General features: G+C 53.4%; 5 protein-coding genes across 5 annotated transcripts; 3 read left to right on the top strand and 2 right to left on the bottom strand.

Moving 5' to 3' along the window:
- Positions 1–3,038: 3,038 nt before the first annotated feature.
- Positions 3,039–5,079, top strand: CAT2 (Carnitine O-acetyltransferase mitochondrial; the record flags this gene model as incomplete). The annotated part of the gene is made up of 3 exons (XM_053189671.2): positions 3,039–3,081; positions 3,206–4,868; positions 4,953–5,079. 3 exons carry the CDS (start codon positions 3,039–3,041, stop codon positions 5,077–5,079), a joined length of 1,833 nt encoding a protein of 610 aa, XP_053053124.2.
- A 574-nt stretch (positions 5,080–5,653) lies between these two features.
- SRV2 (suppressor of rasval19) lies at positions 5,654–7,569 on the bottom strand (the record flags this gene model as incomplete). Its single annotated transcript, XM_065757476.1, has 6 exons — positions 5,654–6,097; positions 6,168–6,424; positions 6,481–6,671; positions 6,736–7,058; positions 7,122–7,326; positions 7,526–7,569. 6 exons carry the CDS (start codon positions 7,567–7,569, stop codon positions 5,654–5,656), a joined length of 1,464 nt encoding a protein of 487 aa, XP_065613819.1.
- A 2,210-nt stretch (positions 7,570–9,779) lies between these two features.
- N0V96_005708 (uncharacterized protein) lies at positions 9,780–11,135 on the top strand (the record flags this gene model as incomplete). Its single annotated transcript, XM_053189673.1, has 2 exons — positions 9,780–9,885; positions 9,982–11,135. The coding sequence occupies 2 exons, from the start codon at positions 9,780–9,782 to the stop codon at positions 11,133–11,135; spliced, it is 1,260 nt and encodes a 419-aa protein (XP_053053126.1).
- A 239-nt stretch (positions 11,136–11,374) lies between these two features.
- MCM3 (MCM DNA helicase complex subunit) lies at positions 11,375–14,218 on the bottom strand (the record flags this gene model as incomplete). Its single annotated transcript, XM_053189674.2, has 3 exons — positions 11,375–11,408; positions 11,467–14,071; positions 14,146–14,218. 3 exons carry the CDS (start codon positions 14,216–14,218, stop codon positions 11,375–11,377), a joined length of 2,712 nt encoding a protein of 903 aa, XP_053053127.1.
- Positions 14,219–16,860: 2,642 nt separating this feature from the next.
- On the top strand, positions 16,861–18,459 carry N0V96_005706 (uncharacterized protein; the record flags this gene model as incomplete). The annotated part of the gene is made up of 4 exons (XM_053189675.2): positions 16,861–17,200; positions 17,250–17,548; positions 17,670–17,923; positions 17,991–18,459. The coding sequence occupies 4 exons, from the start codon at positions 16,861–16,863 to the stop codon at positions 18,457–18,459; spliced, it is 1,362 nt and encodes a 453-aa protein (XP_053053128.2).
- Positions 18,460–18,735: the final 276 nt, after the last annotated feature.

Genomic DNA, 18,735 nt, shown 5'->3' with positions numbered 1-18,735 from the left:
TACATGGTTATCAAGTGAGTTGCGAGCACCATCGTGGGCAAAGGGCGTTGGCACATGCAAATGTATTGCCCTGTACCTACTATTGATCTCGTGGTGAAGCAGTGCTGGTAGTTTGATGGATATGCCATGTTAGCTTGCTCTCACATGTTTGGAAAGAACAATGGTGCATAAGGAAGTCAGATCCAGCTGCATGGGTAAGCTCAAGTAAGGTGATCTAGTTTGTGGCCGTTGAGCAAGCCACTTCACTAACGCGCGTACGGCGCGGGAGTGGTGCTTGAGACGCTGAGGTCAACCGCAGTCTGTGAGATAAAGTGCCTTGTGACCGTGGCCTGGCCGTGACCTAGCCTGGTGTGGCAGGTGTCCGGGCTGTGGGGCCGTGCTTCATGAACCGGCCGGTGAAGTACAAAGGTATGGAAGGTAACAGCAAAGAGAAAGCGCCGCTCCGTCAGGTATTTGGGGAGCGCCCTTTCTCAAGAGCAATCTAGGTGCCTGACTGTCCTGGCTCATGTAGCTGTTGAGATGCCAAGATGTCCGGGCAAACGGAAGGGGACCTTGACCAGCTCGATCCTCCGATGGTCCAGCCCGGCCTTGTCTGGGGCTCCCCTCTTGTCCGGTGTGCGTGGTAGCTGCTCAAGGTATGATAGGCATCATCGTTGTGCTCTCAGTCAGTGGTATAGATTCGGATTGGATGTGTGTTCCGCCCTGATGAACAGTGCCATTGATTTCATGATGAACCTCCCATCGGAGACAATGGATGGCAATGTACATATTGAGCAGGAGCCCCGGTTGTCATTTGTATAGGTTTGACCGAATATCCTTGGTAGATCCAGCCGAGAGGCTAGGCTCAGCAAGACCAGAGAGCAGACGATTATCCGGCCTCCGAGACCATTTGTGAAGAGAACAGAGTGAGGGGATTTCCACACATACCTGGTAATTAGGGATGGAGATGGACTGGAGTGTTCGTACGGATACGGGGGGGTCCAGGATGTGCGCATACTCTGTGCAAGTTACTCCGTACAACTCATTAGGTACCGTATCGTGCGTATCCACCGATGCGATCGGCACCGTCATAAAAGAAGAAAAGTACGGGGTAAAAGCTGCGTGCATGGGGGCTGGCGGGCTCTTGGAGCTAACGTTTGCTCACCCCTGTTTTACCTCGGCTCAAAGTCCCAATCCACCGCTTCTACAGCCAGTGACCAAGGCACTGAAGACACCTTGCCGGCTGCACCGCGATGCGCCGAGGGACAATGAGCCAGTGAGGGAATTTAGAGAAGGAGGGCGTGATGGTGTCAGTACGGGATCCAAGGTGGTATGCGCGCACGCATCGAGGGCCGAGACTCAATTGCAGTTTTGCAGACTCGCAGTATGGGTTCTGCAGTGCTGCAGCCGCCGGTTTGCGGTCTGTAGCGCACTTCGCGCCGCGCGTGCCCTTTTCCCCAACTCAAGGTCCATCTCCGCCGCTCCGCCGGACGTTCGGGCATCGTGCTACAAAACCTCTAGAGTGAGAACTGAGCAAAACGGGACCCAAGGGAGGAAGAGGTCAGAGACCTGATGTCTGAGAGGGTCAAGAATGAATTGTGCCCAATATCTTACTCCGGACCATGGTCCCGTCCGGCTTGTCATAATACCATAGGATCATACCTACCTGCCCAGAGGACGCCAGATGCCACAACTCTTTTTGCCTCCCTTTCTTGCATTTTCTTTTCAATTACTTCTTGCTTCATCTACGGATACCTCGCCTTGATCGGTTTCCTGATATAGGCACTCGTTGTTCAGCGTTTTCAGTTTTTTTTAGAGTTTTTTTCTCTCTCCCCCTTCTGAATCGCAGCAAAGAGTACATGCTCCCTCTCTGGTAGTCTGTACTACTTTGTTCCCTACGGCGCTGAACTACCTACACCGTCCCATCCTCTTGCCAGCCACCTTATCGAAAAGACGCGATCCCACACCATCCCTCGCGACTCTACCTGTCCGAGGAATAGGACAGGCTCATTATCTTACTTCGGTGTCTTCGTCAACCTCACACAGCATTCATTCCCGTCACTCAGGGATCCTTCTGCTACCCAGACGCCACTACACGTTGGCAGCCCGAGGTATCGACAAACCAGCCCCACCCCACCGGACGGTCCCATCACTGTTGTTGCGACTGGAAGCATCTGGCTTACAGCGACTTCAAGAGAACCTGGAACCCCATACCCCAGCTGTTCCCCATAGCCGGACCCCGTACCGAACCGCAGCCGTCTCCTCTTGGGGCACCTAATTGAGGTACCTACCATTACTCCTCCGTAAGGTACTGCATGCCGCACCACCTCACTTCACCTGCAAGCCCAGAGCCCACACATCCCTGTTGTTGTTGACATTGCTGCTGGTAATAAAGGGATTCCCGCGTGGCACCTACGTTTTGGCTTGTGACAAGCAGCCACTCACTCCAGGTCCCCGTCTGTCTGAAGGTGTCTGAGGTATCCGTCAGTCTGTCACTCTTGTCACTCTGTCCTCGTCCCTCGCTCGCTCCGGCTAGCCTCCGCTCCGGCTCCAAAAACCACTCGACTGAGTCGCCTGCCGTCTGCCGTCTGCCGCGGATCTTTCTGCGGCTATCTTTTTTCGTGCGTGCCACCACTGCGTCTGCACTGCAACTATTTTAACACCACCCAACCACTCACACACCACCACACGTTTAATCCTTTTCAAGAATTGGTCATGTCGGCCGTATTGCGAGCGCTGGAGGCTAGGTCTGCCACGGCAAGGACTTCTTTGAGACATCTGACCTTTACTCGTCCGGTACGTTTTGTTTGTTGACGCGGTTCCATCTTCCTCCCGCTGTCCTCTCTCTACTCTGCTCTGCTTTGCTCTTTGGCCTCGGCTCAACGCCATCATCCTTGATCCCACCCCGCTCCGCTTCTTCGGCTCCATCCATCACTTTTGGGGAGCTTCTCTCTCCCGTCTCTCACACACTCTCATACAAAACACATATCTTCTATGCCTCATACTCCGTCTATCACACTCTCTGACCACGTCTCCTTTCTCTCCAGACCTTTGCAGCCATGGCTCCTGCGTCAAAGCGGAACAACAGTTCCCTCCCTTCAGGTAAATTGCGACTCTCCAATCACTCTCAAGCCGTTTGCGTTTGCGCTTGCGCCTTGAATGACCGAGGACGCGTATCGTTCGGCGCATTGATCTTCTCCCGACTGACACGGTGAACTGCATACAGGATATGTTGAGGATAAATCCAAGGGCGCCATGCTGAGATTCCAGGACTCTCTGCCCCGTCTGCCTGTGCCGACTCTCGAAGAAACAGCCGCGCGCTACATCAAGACCCTCCACCCCCTTCTCTCCGAATCCGAATTCGCCGTCAGCAAAAAGGCCGTCGAGGAATTTGTCAAGCCCGGTGGTGTCGGTAGCAAGCTCCAGGAGAAGCTGCTCGCCCGGAGAGAAGATCCCGCGCACCGCAACTGGCTATACGAGTGGTGGAACGATGCGGCATACCTCAGCTACAGAGACCCCGTCGTGCCCTACGTGAGCTACTTCTACTCTCACCGTGACGACCGTCGGAGAAGGAACCCTGCCAAGAGGGCCGCAGCCATCACCTCGGCTGTTCTCGAGTTCAAGAAGCAGGTCGACGAAGGCACGCTAGAGCCCGAGTACATGAAGAGACTGCCCATCTGCATGGACAGCTACAAGTGGATGTTCAACACGAGCCGTGTCGCCGCAAAACCTGCCGATTACCCCGCCAAGTTCTCCCACAAGGATCACAAGTACATTATTGCCATCCGCAAAAACCAAATCTTCAAGATTCTGCACGAGGTGGACGGCAAGCAGCTCAACGCGTCAGAGCTCGAGCAGCAGTTCAACAAGGTGTACGAGTTGGCCCAGAGAGTCCCTCCCGTGGGCGCTCTGACCAGCGAGAACCGTGACGTCTGGTCAGATGCGCGCGAGATCCTTCTCAAGGCCAGCCCCAAGAACGCCGCCTCTCTGGAGGCCGTTGAGGCATCCTCCTTCGTCGTGTGCCTTGACGACTCTGCTCCCGTCACTCTCGAGGAGCGCGCGCATCAGTACTGGCACGGTGACGGCGCCAACCGTTGGTATGACAAGCCGCTCCAGTTCATCGTCAATGACAATGCTACTTCGGGATTCATGGGGGAGCACTCCATGATGGACGGAACCCCCACTCACCGCCTCAACGACTTCATCAATGACCTCATCTTCAACAACAAGCTCGACCTCTCCGACCCCTCGATCCGTTCTAACCTACCTGAGCCCCAGGTCGTCAAGTTCGAGATTACCAAGGAAGTCCAGGCCGAGATCGACCGCGCCAGAAAAGACTTCCACGATGTCATTAGCCAGCACGAGCTCGCCGTTCAGGCGTACCAGGGTTACGGCAAGGGATTGATCAAGAAGTTTAAGTGCTCGCCCGACGCCTACGTTCAAATGATCATCCAGTTGGCATACCACAAGATGTACGGCAAGAACCGCCCTACATACGAGTCGGCCGCCACCCGCCGCTTCCAGCAAGGCCGTACCGAGACGTGCAGAACCGTGTCAGACGCCTCCGTCTCGTGGTGCAACGCCATGGCCGACCCCAACATCGAGGACAAGGCCAAGGTCGACCTCTTCCGTCAGGCTATTGACTCCCACCTCGAGTACATCACTGCCGCCTCGGACGGTAAGGGCGTCGACAGACACCTGTTCGGTCTGAAGAGGCTGCTCGAGCCCGGTCAGGAGTTGCCTGCCATCTACCAGGACCCGGCTTTCTCCTACTCCTCCTCGTGGTATCTGTCCTCATCACAGCTTAGCTCAGAATACTTCAACGGGTACGGATGGAGTCAGGTCATTGACGGCGGGTTCGGAATTGCCTACATGATCAACGAGAACAGGTACGTGACTTGTCTGCTGTCGTCTGCTGCAACGAATACCCCCCAACAATGTGAGAAACAAGCTAATCCGTCCTGTCCGTGTAGCATTAACTTTAACGTTGTCTCCAAGGGCTTAGGCAGCCAGCGCATGAGCTTCTTCCTCAACGAGGCGGCAGGCGAGATGCGCGACCTGCTCATCCCCACCATCAAGCCCGCCAAGGCCAAGCTGTAAATGTGACAGAGAATCCTTTGTAAGAGAGGGGATGAAGGAGGAGTTGTCGTTCGCAATACGGGTGAGAGAAGATAAAGTCCACCAGCGTCCCAATGGCGCTCCATCAGTTGTGTGAGGGTGTGCATGTGTGTTCATATGTGGTTACATGTAGATGATCGGTCGTTCTTTGCATCGATACAGTAGAAGCGTCTCCGGCAACCTGATAGACGTGACCGGTGGTGTCGGCACCACCGCGATCATATTGAAAATTTCCCCCTTCGCAGTCTTTTCGCTTTGAGTCTCTCTACACTATGTCGCCACATCGCTCGAGTAGTAGTATCAAACACATCGTTTCGACAGCTTCTTATTGTCTCCTCCTTCAAACATGCGCTCATCCAGGTTATAGTGCAGTATGCGTAAATGTAATATGGTTGGAATTGGCAAGTTGTAACCGAACAGGTCCAAAATGAAGCAGGCTATGTAAGGTGGAGAACAAAATCTCCCGCCGCCATGTTTACTCCTACAGTTCGGCCCAACTCTGGCCATACCTAGTCTAGTCCCCTTCCTTGTCTACAACTGAGACGGTCGGTCTATCTTAACCTGAGTGAGAGACAATCTCGTTGACGAGTTCGCCCTTGCCCTCATCATAGTAGGAGCAAATCTGCGATGGAAGCGGTACCTCCACATAGTCCTCATCCTCTCCCGAAATGACGTTGAGGTTAATGCCTGAAGACTTGCTCGAGAAGATCTTGGTGTCCGTGCTCTCCTTGCTAAAGTAGACTTGGGCGCCGTCAATCGAGTCCATCAAAACAGCAGGCACAGCCCCCATGACCTGCAATGCGAAGTTCTGAGACTTGATAACGTCCACAGTAGACACAAGGGACTCCACGATCAACGAGAGACGAGTCGAGTTCTCGATAGTAACAGCGTTTGCCTTGCCCTTCACAATAATGGTAGTGTTGCTGCACTTGCTGATCAGAATGGAGTGCGAAATAGACGCCTCGATTTCGATAGGCTGAGGCTCCTTCTCAAAGTTTTCCTGCAAATTACATGTGAGTCAGCCACCTGTGACATACCATTCCAAACATAATAATAGGGGGCTTCCATACAATAGTCCACTTGTTGCCCTCAAGCACCTTCTTTGGCGGTTTCTTGACGCGCATGCTCTCTGGCTTAGGCTTCTTGCCAGGGGCTGGGCTCTTGCCGCGTGCTGATGCCTCTCCATCAACTTTCGAGCTTGTACGAAGGGACGGGTTCTTGTGTGTCATTTCCGATCTGTCGACCTTGCGAAGACCCTTCGTCACAGCCTCGCCTTTGTTGAGTTCAGAGAACACGGCGCCCAACCCACCCTTGCCGCCGGGGGTTTCTTCCTTGATATCCAGCACTGGGGAGGCCCGGGAGGCGGGGGTGGGGGCGGAAGACCGCCGGCCGGGGGTGGCGGAGGAGGAGCAGCGGCGGAAGCTGCAGACGCGGACAATGATTTAGCAACTTCCTGAGCTGGCTGACCCTTCGGGTTCCAAGGGATGCCGCTAGCGAAGTTTTGCTTGACGTAGTCGGCAAGGTCACGGAAGACTTGGTAAAAGGCGTTCACCCATTCGGTTTGTTGCGCATCCCTATGGAATACCGCATTAGCCACGGGACCTTCAATATCACCTCAGATCATCCACGCAGACATACTTATCCTTTTGTTCCTTCAACACCCTGTTACCAAAGAATTGGGCAGAACCCAACGAATCTTCGACATGCTTGTAAGGGCGGTTGTCGACAGTGACCCAGGCGAGAACCATGATGCCCTCAGCAACAGCGCTCAGCTGGGTGAAAACTGGCGAACCCCGGTTGGACTCTTTGATATTGTTGACAGCTACAAGAGCTTCGTTAATGGGCTTGAGGAGGTCCTGGTAGACAGCCATTTCGGCGCCATTCAGGTCAGGCTTCTTGGCCTTCGTGGTGATGAGCAGGAAGTTGCGCTGGGCTTGGAAACCTTGCAGAACTTTGGCAGCCTACGGAGAACCTAGTCAACATCCAAAGAACTGACGATTCGCACATGTGTATCAATGACTGACCTGGTCAGCAACAAGACCTCCAAGCTGCTGACTGGTTTTGACATATTTCTCGACCGATGTGGCAATAAATTGGTCGAACTCCTCAATAGACTCTGGAACTGGCTCCGGGGGGCTTGAGGGGCGGCGGGGGCTTGCGGCGGCGGAGGAGGGGCCGAGGCATTGGAATCGGCAGGCGGCGAGGCAACGGATTGATTGAGAGCGGGAACTGCTTGGGGAAGCTCGATGGTAGAGGTGGCGATATCTTCGAGCCTAGCCGTAGCAGCTTCGAGCCTTGTTTAGAGGTTAGCTGCGAGTGTGCTGACAGGGGGTGCCATAATAGGAGCAACAGCGAGCTGAAGCCCGTTAATGTTGCCGTAGAGCTGGATGCAAAGCAGTCCAGGCTCATAGGATTTCAGTCGACGTACCGCTTGATGAGGGTGGTGAGGTTATGCATGTTGTTTGTTGCCATGTTGGGCAGAGGAGGGGAGCCGAAGCTTGTTGCAAGGAGAAGGTCGACAGGAGAGATTATAGGACGGCGGCGATGGGCCGGGGGTAAGCACTGACGAACAGAGACGGTGTGACGAAGTGTGTCAGAGGACGGAGATCGGTAGCGGAAGACGCGGCGGATATGCAATGGCAAGAACAATACCGACAATGACAGCGAGGGCAATAGCAGGGTGGGCTGTTGCAACACGCAGTGAGCTCAATGCAACCGAAGCCTCGTGCAGGATGTCTGTCGGAACAGCTCAACACTGCAAAGCAACTATTGCAAGGTTGATTGGGGGAGAGCCAAAAGATTGGGCGTGAAGTTTCAGCTAGTGCGGAGCTGCTAGGATGGGCGAAATGCAACTGCAAAAAGCAATGGGTCGGCTGCCGCTGAAGATGTTATAATTGAGCAGAGAGCTACGAGGTTGGCGGACGAGGTGTTTTGAATGGGTATTATCGCAAGCATCCAATATCATGCCAGACAATGGGGGGAGGACAGACGCGCCAGTACGTATCTTTGTTTTAGAGACACTGTACCTCTGGTGGAGGAAGCTCAGGCACCTCACTGATTGTGCTTGGGGTCCCAGGACAAGGTACCTCGGGTGCCTTCCATCCCACGCTGGGTAGGTACCTACCGCGCCGTCCGAAGCTGATGGGTGCCTTGCGCTTTTTAGATGCCTTGAATCTCGTGCCTAAGGCATTTCCTACATCTATTCAGGCACCCGGCCCAAAGCCTATCTAACTATTCCCATGTTGAGCTTGGCTAACCAAGCTTGCGTAAGACATCTCAAAGAGCAACCTCTAATGTGGAAGACATATTGTGAACCAAGATTAGGTGTCTGCTGAAGCCTTAGATCGATCACACATCTCCTGCGCATGGGATTCCTCTCGTTCATCTGCTCGTTTTCGCTGATACAGCGCAATCTGCACTTGCATGCGACGAGATGACGGTGGTCAGCATGCTAGGCAACTTCGAAAAGGCCTTTTAATTCAGACGCAGCTTGCTCTTCAGCTCGTGTACTCCGGGCGTACGTATGGTCTGGTAGGCAGTCGCCAAAGTCAACACTTAGTCCGTGAAACCAAAGCCAAGAAGCCGCTCTTGATGACGATAGCTGAGCAAAGTCGTTCAGCGACAGAAAGGGTCACTTGAAATCACGACCAGCCTTCCAAATTTGGTATCCGTACGTCGTCAAGCCAAGGCAGCATATATGGGCAGCTAAACATGTAAAGATGGAGGTGAGATCCAGGCCGTTAGTAATATGCGATCCCTTTGGATTGCTCGCCTCATCTCAACCTCAAAATTCCTCTTGCAATGGACTTAGACCGACTAGCCAACTTCATCCAGAACTCCCCTGTCACCTTGTAACTCTCGAACTTGGCTGGTAACAACTTGCAACGCAGTTTGGCTGTCAGTCACGCCATGTGTGCCGAGGACGGAGCCCGGGCCCATAATGGGCTGCCCCTCTTGGCTCAAATGAGTTGAGCGAGGTAAGATAGGCTTCTAGAAGCTCTCCCGTTCTACCACAGGCGCCCTGCCACGTGCCGGCCCAATGTGTGGTTATGTGTGCCGCCTTATCTGCAGGATTTCAAATGAGATCATTCCAGGTACCAAAAATTCATAGACGACGGCGTTCTCTAGTGTACGGGTCGAAATTGCAACTGATTGCAGTGGGTGGGGTAAATTAGAAGAGAAGATAGATATTAGCGCTGCTATCCAACTGTTTGTCGTAAATCTTGAGGCTCACTCTAGCTGCCATTCTACAATTCGGTTTGCGACTCCAATTTGCACCTGTATCGTCTGCAACCCTTTCACCTCACCTCTCGTAAAGCACATATTAGCCTGTCAGAGCCACCTCGCTTCGTCCGTGCTTGCATTGTGCATTCTCGCCGACACTGATGCGACCAATAACCCATAGCACACAGCAAAGTGGGTGTAACCTAGTTTCAAAAACCCTTCACTTTCCAAATTCGCATTCAAAATTACCTGTCCTACTACGACATTTCGGCTGGCTCCAAGAATACTACTCGATTCTCTAATTGTTACCTTCACACAACAGTGGCCACTGTCGCGTAGCAGAGTACTTCAGTCAACAAGCAAAATCTCGTTTGACCAAGTTCGAGGCTTCACGCCACCCAACGCGTGCTTGGCATTGATCTGCCATTTCAAGAACTCTTTTCATTGTGAAGCTGACCATGGCCGAAGACGAGTCACAATCGCCGAAAAAGCAGCGTCTCACTGACGAAGAAGTCAAGGCATTGCCTGCCATTGACTTTGTGACGTTGGGAATGTTCATCATAGGTGAGTCAACCTCTCTCCACGGGTGTCCATCTCTACGAATACAACATCAGCCCGCTGCGCCCCTTCACTGCACGGATCCCAGCTGACAATGACTAGATGAGATACACTTCTTGCCGCCTACGCCATCCGTCTTTGATATTCTCGGCGGTGCTGGCTCATACGGTGCTCTCGGAGCCCGTCTCTTCTCGCCGGCCCCGGATGCCTCATCGGTCGGTTGGATTGTGGACAAGGGTTCCGACTTTCCACAATCCTTGACTGACCTCATCAACAGCTGGGAAACATCAGTCGTGTTCCGTGAGGACCCAGAGCGGCTGACCACCCGCGGATGGAATGGATACGAGAACGCAGAGAAGCGCGCCTTCAAGTACACCACCCCCAAGAAGCGCCTGACTGCAGGGGACCTGACGCCTCACCTGTTACTATCCAAGACCTTCCACCTGATCTGCTCCCCGGCCAGATGCAGAGACTTGGTGTCCGAAATCACCTCAGCCCGCAAACGTGTGTGCCCGCCAGATTGGTACATAAAACCGATATTCATCTGGGAACCTGTACCTGACCTGTGTACACCGGACGAACTTCTCAATTGTACAAATTGCCTTCCCCTGATCGATATCCTCAGTCCGAACCACTCGGAGCTGGCAGGTTTCATGGGTGACGACGGCTTGGACCCAGCCACGGGAGAGATTTCGAAAGCAGCAGTAGAGAGATCTTGCGAGCAACTTCTCGCGAGTATGCCTCTGTCGTCCTTCACGCTCGTCATCCGCGCCGGGGAAAAGGGCTGCTATGTTGCTCGCAACGGCGGCCGCAAACGCCATCCCGCTACTGGCGACGAGGCTGGCCCGAAGCGTCGCAAGAAGGATTATACGAGGGGCGGCCTTCAGCCGGATACCGATATGGAAGCACTCTTCGCCGGCTTGCTTCAGGACGACGAAGGTGCTGTTGTTCGCGAGGAGATCGAGGTAGACTCTGGTACCGAACAGTGGATCCCAGCCGTTCACCAGGACAGCGCGAAAGTGGTAGATCCAACAGGTGGCGGCAATACCTTCCTGGGTGGCCTCGCTGTTGCTCTTGCAAGGGGTAAGAGCGTCGAAGAAGCTGCAGTATGGGGCAGTGTTGCCGCCAGCTTTGCTATAGAGCAAGTTGGCGTACCGACTTTAGCCAAGAACGAGGAGGGCGAGGAGACATGGAACGGCGAAAAGGTAGAAGACCGGGTTGCAGAATTCCGAGCCCGTCTGCAAATAACGCAGTAAAGTCCATAGCAAATGCTATGTCTGAGGTGATACATATAGAAATGGGTAGACGAATAATGGCAAAAATTAATGTAAAGTGCGACTCGTTAGATCTGGCGCCTTCAAACCACTGCGCAAGAACCACAATAATCGATTTTCTATTCGTTACATAGCAAGGTCTCTCAGGGACGCCGCCTCCCCGTCATAATACCAACGCCAGATGTCATGTCACAAACAATCCCACATCATGCCAACGGGTCTTAGATCTTGTACACAAGCTCTCCATCGGTATACCTATTTCTCGATTAGTCACGTAAGAATAGAAGATTAGAGATCAGGCAAGGGAACGTACATAATCTGATTGGCTTCATCCATTTTCTTGAGAGCTTTGACGGCCTCTTCCTTGCTGAAGGCACTACCGCTGCGCGATTGCAACTTAGTGTTCACGGCTTCAAGAACAGCATTGACATTGGCAGAATCGTCGTCGAACAAGGCTGAGTTGAGTAGCTGTCCTAGGGCGCTTCTGAACACAGTCAATCGCTGGGGGCTGATGGGTTCGTCAGCAATGGCGAGGCCAGCTGCTCCCGATGCCAGCTCGTCATCATCCTCGCCAGTGTCTTGGGACTGAGAAGGCAGCTGAGAAGCAGGCATGGATGATGCAAACGATGTTTGCGTGTGCGGTGCCACACTTGAAGAAGCCGCGCCATCACCGCGACGACGGGATCTCCGCGGCGTCGCCTCGTAGATATCCTCTTCTGCTTCTTCCACTGCATCAGGCTCAGCAGGGGTATCCGCGTCGCTTTCAGGGGCATCTTCGTTGGCGCTGCTGGCACCAGCAGCGGTTCGCCGAGGTCGGGCAACGCCTCGCGTCGACCGCGAGGATCTTTGGACGGGTGTCCGTGTTGTTGTCTTCTTGAAGTTTCCATCGTCACCATCGTCATCGGACGAGCTTTCCTCGCTTGAGGACGCAAAATCGGTAGTCTGAGTTTTCCTGCGTTTCTTTCTCGACTCGTCCTCGACCACCTCCTTGAACAGTGCAAAACGGAGGATCGCCTCGGCCGCAAGGGCATCGCGCTCGTCTACTCGATTAGATAGTCGGGACTTGGCGTGGGCGGTCGCCAAACGAATCAGAGTTTCCAAAGTACGGACGGTCAGAGGACTGGTTCTGCGCTGGTTACCCTCCATCTCATCGTTTCGGAGGCCAACATAAATGTCAGAGATGCGATCTGATGCAGCCTGAGTCAAGACAGGTCGGATTCTGGTCTTGGCATATTGGATGTATTTCTTCATGAAAGGAATGCTGAGCACCTCGGGCTTCTTGTTCGCGCCGCGTCCAGTGGTAAGAGTGACGCCAGCGTGTAGCATCGCATCGAACTTCTCGTACACATCGGTCGGGCGTTGGGTATCGGCTTGATTGTTGATGGCAACGCCGAGGGCTTGGCCGGCGTTCTCACGCACCGGTGCGCCCTCTTCTGTCCCGGGTTGACGGTAACGGTGCATGCGCAGAACGTGCTCCGACACCTGCCGATCCCGAGTATCCTCGATATCATCAGTAACGACGAACAACAGATCGAAACGAGACAGGAGGGAGTCTGGTAGGGCGATGTTCTTGTGAGGATCCTTGTGGGTGTCGTATTGGCCAAAAATGGGGTTAGCAGCAGCAACAACGCTGCACCTGGCGTTGAGCGAAGTGTGGATTCCAGCCTTGGCGATTGTAACAGTTTGCTGTTCCATGACTTCGTGAATTGCGACACGGTCAATATCGGACATTTTGTCGAACTCATCAATGCATACCACACCACGATCAGCCATGACCATAGCTCCCGCTTCGAGTCTCCGCTCACCCGTCTCCTTATCCGAAGTTACAGCGGCTGTCAGACCGACACCTGACGAACCTCGACCGGTAGTAGCGATTGCTAGTGGCGCCGTGTTGAGAACGAATCGAAGAAGCTGGGACTTGGCCGTGGAGGGATCTCCCACCATGAGGATGTTGATGTCACCTCTCAAATGAGTCCCATTCTCCAAATTCTTCTCCATGCCACCAAGCAGCATCAGAAGAATTGCCTTCTTGATGTACGCGTGACCATAAATACTGGGCGCAAGTGACTGGGAGAGAAGGTCGAGAAGATTCTTCTTCTTTGCCACTTTGTTGATGTTTCGAATATCCGTGTCGGTTATAGTGGCAGTGGCCACACCACCGCCCGATTTCGATGACAGGAGAAGAATGTGGTTGGCGATGATAACCGTCTTGAATAAGGCGCTATTATGGTTCGTGTTTCTGTTTCCGAGGGTTCTGTAGATGCCGACGAGTTGCACGCGGTCGCCGGGCTTGACCTTATCGACGAGATCGTCATCGAGAATCACGTCCACCCCCCGGGGGAGTTGTCCCGCCGGGGCCCGCTCGGGCATTTCCTGGATAGAAACGGTCTGGTGATCTCTATACGTGCTGAAGCCGTATTCGGTAGTAAGCGGGTTGCCTTCGTCGTCCTCTTGAGGGTAGGCGCTCGATGTGGTGACGCCGTTGGTCATGGTCTGGTCTTGGTACTCCCGGAAGTGGAAGACATCCTTGTTTTCATTGTAATGCACACTCTTGACAACCTTGGGTCGGATCAGCGAGCATCTAGTCACAATGCCTTCGAGGGACACCATGCTGTTTAGGTGCTGGGAGGACAGTGTGCGAGGGTTGCAGGCATTCATGCCAAAGCTACCAGCCCATGCGCAGTAGTAGGAGATCTCGTTCAACTTTTCCGCATCGCCGGACTGGGGCAGTGTTTTGACGATTTGTTTCAAGGCATGGTTGAAGGCAAGACTATAGTCGAATGGGTCTTGAAGAACTCCGGAGGCAAGTTCGGCATTGTGGACACGTAGTTGGTCAAGGTTGACGACAAGTCTTCTCTGCTGCTTTTGCAACATCAAGATGATGGCTGATCGGTAGCTTCGTCCTTGGGAATCATTTTCTGTGGTTATAACAGGTCAGTGTGCAACATTCAGAGGCGCAAAGACATGTACGGAGATGCGAAAGCAGACGTACGGGGATCGAGGAACTCTTGGGCTGCGCGCACACGGTCTAAGGCGGCTGCATCTTGCAGCATGAACGAATCCATGACAGCAATTGTCGTCAGAGTCGGCACTTGATTGAACGGGGAGAAAAGGGTATCAAAGGCGTCGATTTGCGAAAGCAGCTGATAACATGAGGTACAAGGGGAGGCTGCAGAAGCGTCAATACTGGAGTGTCGGGGGGGGGAGGGGGAATTGTGATCCGCCGCAGAAAGTGTGAGCGGGCAACAAGGAAAAAAGGAGGGGACCAACTCCCATCCAAAAACGCGAAGCGACGCGCCTCAAGGTTGAACGCGTAAAGTGGTTTTGGTTTGGCGAGGCAACCGTGGCTTGCCCCTGGAGGCATGTGGCTGATGTCCATTCTCCAACTGCCTATTATTGGCTGTCTTAGGTGTGTATGTACGTACCCCGTGCCAGGCTCCCCACTTCATTTCATTACCTAAGGTACCTTATCAACCCGTTACACTTCAACGCAAACTGTCACCATGTCAGCCCCAACCCCGGCCATGGATTCGCCGATGGATGCTATTGTTGAATCCTGTTGTTGAAGATAAGCCGAGAATGATCCGTCGCACGCTCAGCTCGCATTTAGATGGACGTATTCACAGCAGGTCACTCAACCTTTTCCTACCCCCGCGTCCCTTCAGAGTTCGAGAATTTGGCCTTCTTCCCACGACACGACGGTTGGACCCAAAATGCAGTTCTCTGTTGCGGCACCTCCACGTTTCCCGGCCACAGCCAATCTACCCTGTCTCCAGTACGCCACCATCGTCGTTGTTCAACTAATACCTCTTGCGGGCGATCATCCCGGCAACTAGGCTGTCTCTACCGTCAGGGCGATATCAGCTCACCCTTCGCATTTTACGCTATACACATTTCCGACCACTCCAGATGCCTAGAATATCTCGGTTTCTTACATACCCTGTCCACGGGAGGCCGATAACACCCGTGTCACTGCCGTGCCTTCATTGCACATGACACGTTACCTCGAAAATGTGCTTTGCTGAGCAAAACTACGCGCCCTTGTTGCAGGATTGGACTTACCATTTTCAATGACAGTCGGCTGAAGGGACGCCCGCCGAATCGTGGAATAATCACAGACTTGCCTACCAAATAATCTCAGCCACGTACCCAGGACCCGACAGTCTGGGCCGCCCTGGCAAGTCAGGCTCCCACAGGCTTCGTGCAGATACGAAGTAGAATGTCTGGTGCCCACTTATGTCAACGTTGTTTAATACAACGTCTGCTGTCAAACGTTGGTCATCCGCTTGGTGGACATCGAGCTCATAAACTAAATCTTTACCATATCGACTGAGCGTCCGAATAATGGAATTCCTTGGGACTCTTCTCTTATCCCCCGGTAAGCACGTGTCCATTTATAGCCGATCGGCAACGATGGGACAAGGGAGGTGCCTACTGTCTCGTACCTCGCTGAGCTGTTCGTCGCCGAAGACGGCACTAGGCGGATAGCGCGCGATACTTCGCCGACAAGGGTTGCAACTTGCAAGTCCAGCCAGTGACCTCTGTAAAGGATGTCTTCCTCCATTGCTAGCCTCAAGTTCGGGCTTCATCTCAGTGGTGACGAGTCACATCGGCCGACCCTTGTCACTTTCAACTGGCTCTGTATGCATACAGGGGTAGAATGAGAAAATGAAAATTCAAGGGGGTCCGTCATCGTCGGGTGAGACGAGGGTGTAGAGATATCGTCGGTGCGGTTACCTCGTACGTGAAGTACACAATGCAACGACGCCCTTGCAGTTAGTTCCCGGCTATCTGTACACATATTCACCGGGTGGAAACTTCTCGCAGCGAGAATGTCGATGGTCCCATACTAACTAATCTAGGAAACGGGATAGTGACACCGAAATGACCGGCCCGAAAGCATGTCGGCATCCCGATGAAGGGTGACACGGCATCGGAACGATCCGACATTGTCACTAGCTGCTCCACCTTCGCGGGCTCTCTCGGCGGATACTCGCAGCTTGCGAAGATACTAGGAAAACCCACAGACTTATCGATGGGCAAGAATATTCAGAACGCCGTTGAGCTGGTTCACAAAGAGATCTTCTTGCATCTTCTGTTCTATATGAAGGGCTGGGCTAATACCAGAGGCGTCATCCGATGCACGTCGGTCCGCGGCTATCCGTTTTCGTACTGAAGCGGCATGGCGCACAGAGAGAGAGAGAGAGAGAGAGAGAGAGCACCGTTGGGCAAGCCGATGGTGTGCCTCCGTCTCGTCGGGGGCGGAGCACCATGCTCACGACCGGGTACAGATCAAGCTATCACGGCTCGCTTGGCCGGGGTGGTTCTCCAAGTTGTATCGCTCAGCTACTCCGAACTCTATTCTCCATGTCCACGCCCCCTCTCCACACCACGGTGGATGCGCCAATGCGTCCCCTCCTCCCACGATGGGTCTTGGTACGCTACCTCGGACCCTAGTACAGAAAGGCGGATTCATTCCTAGGTTCGGCTTGCCGATATCTTACACATTATTAATTGCAGGTAGTGAAGCATCTGTGAAGAGGAGCTTCATGAGATGGGATATGAATAGTATTAAAGGCTCGACACGAACGTTGGTCTACCTGTGCTGTCTTCTGCTTACACCGCTCTATTCCCTTCACAATCCAGACCTTGCTTACGGACCCCAACCAATACGCCGCGCCTCAACGTATAGCTTGCCTCACTCACAATGGTCCTCAAACCCCTTGATACTGTAGAGTTTACTGATGCGAGCCACTCGCCAGTGCTCCATCGAGATCTACGGGGTCAATTTGCACGCATTGTTGGCGGTGAAGGTCATCACTATGTGGTAGAAGGCGGCAGGAAACTTTTTGACGCCTCTGGAGGCGCTGCCGTCGCTTGTATCGGCCATGGTGACAAGAGAGTGGCAGACGCCATGGTGAGGCAGATCAACAGCATCGCATATAGCCCTTCGACATTCTTCACAACCCCCACCTGCGAGAAACTGTGCCAGTTTCTCGTCGATTCGACCGGCGGCCAGATGTCACGAGCTTACCTAGTCAGCAGTGGTATGTCAGATCAACTCTATCAGTACCGATTGATTGCTAATACTATCAGGATCCGAGGCTATGGAGGCAGCAATGAAGCTCGCAAGGCAGTTCTTCCTGGAGAAGGATACGCCAGAACCCCAGAGGCATCTATTTATCGCTCGAGAAAGGTCTTACCATGGAACAACTCTCGGCGCACTCTCTATGGGCGGTCACGTTTCTCGCCGAGCCAAATTTACGCCGATGCTCCTCGACAATATCGTTTCTCATGTGTCCCCATGTTACGAGTACAGGGGCAAAGCGCCTGCGGAATCAGATGACTCATATGTTACCCGTCTTGCCCAGGAGCTTGACGATGAGTTTATCCGGGTAGGACCCGGGAACGTGTGCGCTTTTGTGGCAGAACCAGTTGTTGGAGCTGTAAGACGATTCTCCAAAGAAGCGCAAAGCAGCATCAGTCCTGATGCGATCGACTGACTTTTCTACATAGGCTCTGGGTTGTGTCCCATCCGTGAGCGGCTATTTCCAGGCTGTCAAGGCAGTTTGCGATCGACATGGTGCCCTTCTTATTATGGATGAGGTCATGAGCGGCATGGGCCGCTCTGGGACTCTTCATGCTTGGGAAGGTGAAGGGGTTGTACCCGATATCCAGACTATTGGCAAGGGTCTAGCCGGGGGTTACCAACCGATTGCCGGCGTCCTAGTCAACAAGGGAGTAGCTGATGTGTTGGAGAGAGGTTCCAGGTGAGTTCCATGAGGTGGTGTCTGGGAGCGTCTCGATGGCGAAGGGGGCCACACTGACGCGGTACAGTTGTTTCGTTCATGGGCACACATATCAAGGTCACCCTATTGCGTGCGCGGCAGCACTCGAAGTACAGCATATCATTGAGTCAGATGGTCTACTAGCCAACGTACGAGCCATGGGTCAGTTGCTTTCAGAGCTCTTGAGGGAGCGCCTCAGAGACGAACCTTACGTGGGCGACATCCGCGGCAAGGGACTCTTTTGGGGCATCGAGTTCGTGCGGGATAAGGTGAGCAAGGAACCTTGGCCCAGAGAAGCACAGGTGGCAACGGAGATGAGCGATCTTGGGCGCACCGAGGAATACGGCATTGTGGTTTACCCTGGTGCGGGAAGCATGGACGGCGTTCTAGGTGATCACATCATTGTGGCGCCGCCGTATACTGTGACAAGGAACGACGTTGAGTTCATTGCCGAGACGGTGGTGAAGCTAATTAAGGGATATTTCGCAAGACTGGAGCAATCTGGGTCAGCTATTTGATTGACTCGATTGTCACTGCTGCTACGGATTCTGCATCTCATGTGTACTCTGAGAGAGCAGGAAGGAGAGACTCCTTTGGCAACGTATGATACACCGGGTACTAAATGATAATATAGAGGAATTTGGTGGAATGATTGAAATTGCAACGCCGATTACGAGAGAACTTGATGTGAAATAAGCTGCGATGCGTGGTGATCTCGTTGACCTTCTTTCGAATTAAAGAGGTAAAATGAAGTACGGATACGCAATAAGGTATTGGGACTTGGGAGGCATGAA

This window comes from Colletotrichum fioriniae (assembly GCF_027942845.1).
Source record: "Colletotrichum fioriniae strain IMI 355084 chromosome Unknown scaffold_6, whole genome shotgun sequence".
Lineage (NCBI taxonomy): Eukaryota > Fungi > Ascomycota > Sordariomycetes > Glomerellales > Glomerellaceae > Colletotrichum > Colletotrichum fioriniae.
This window is presented reverse-complemented; position numbering and strand designations above follow the sequence as displayed.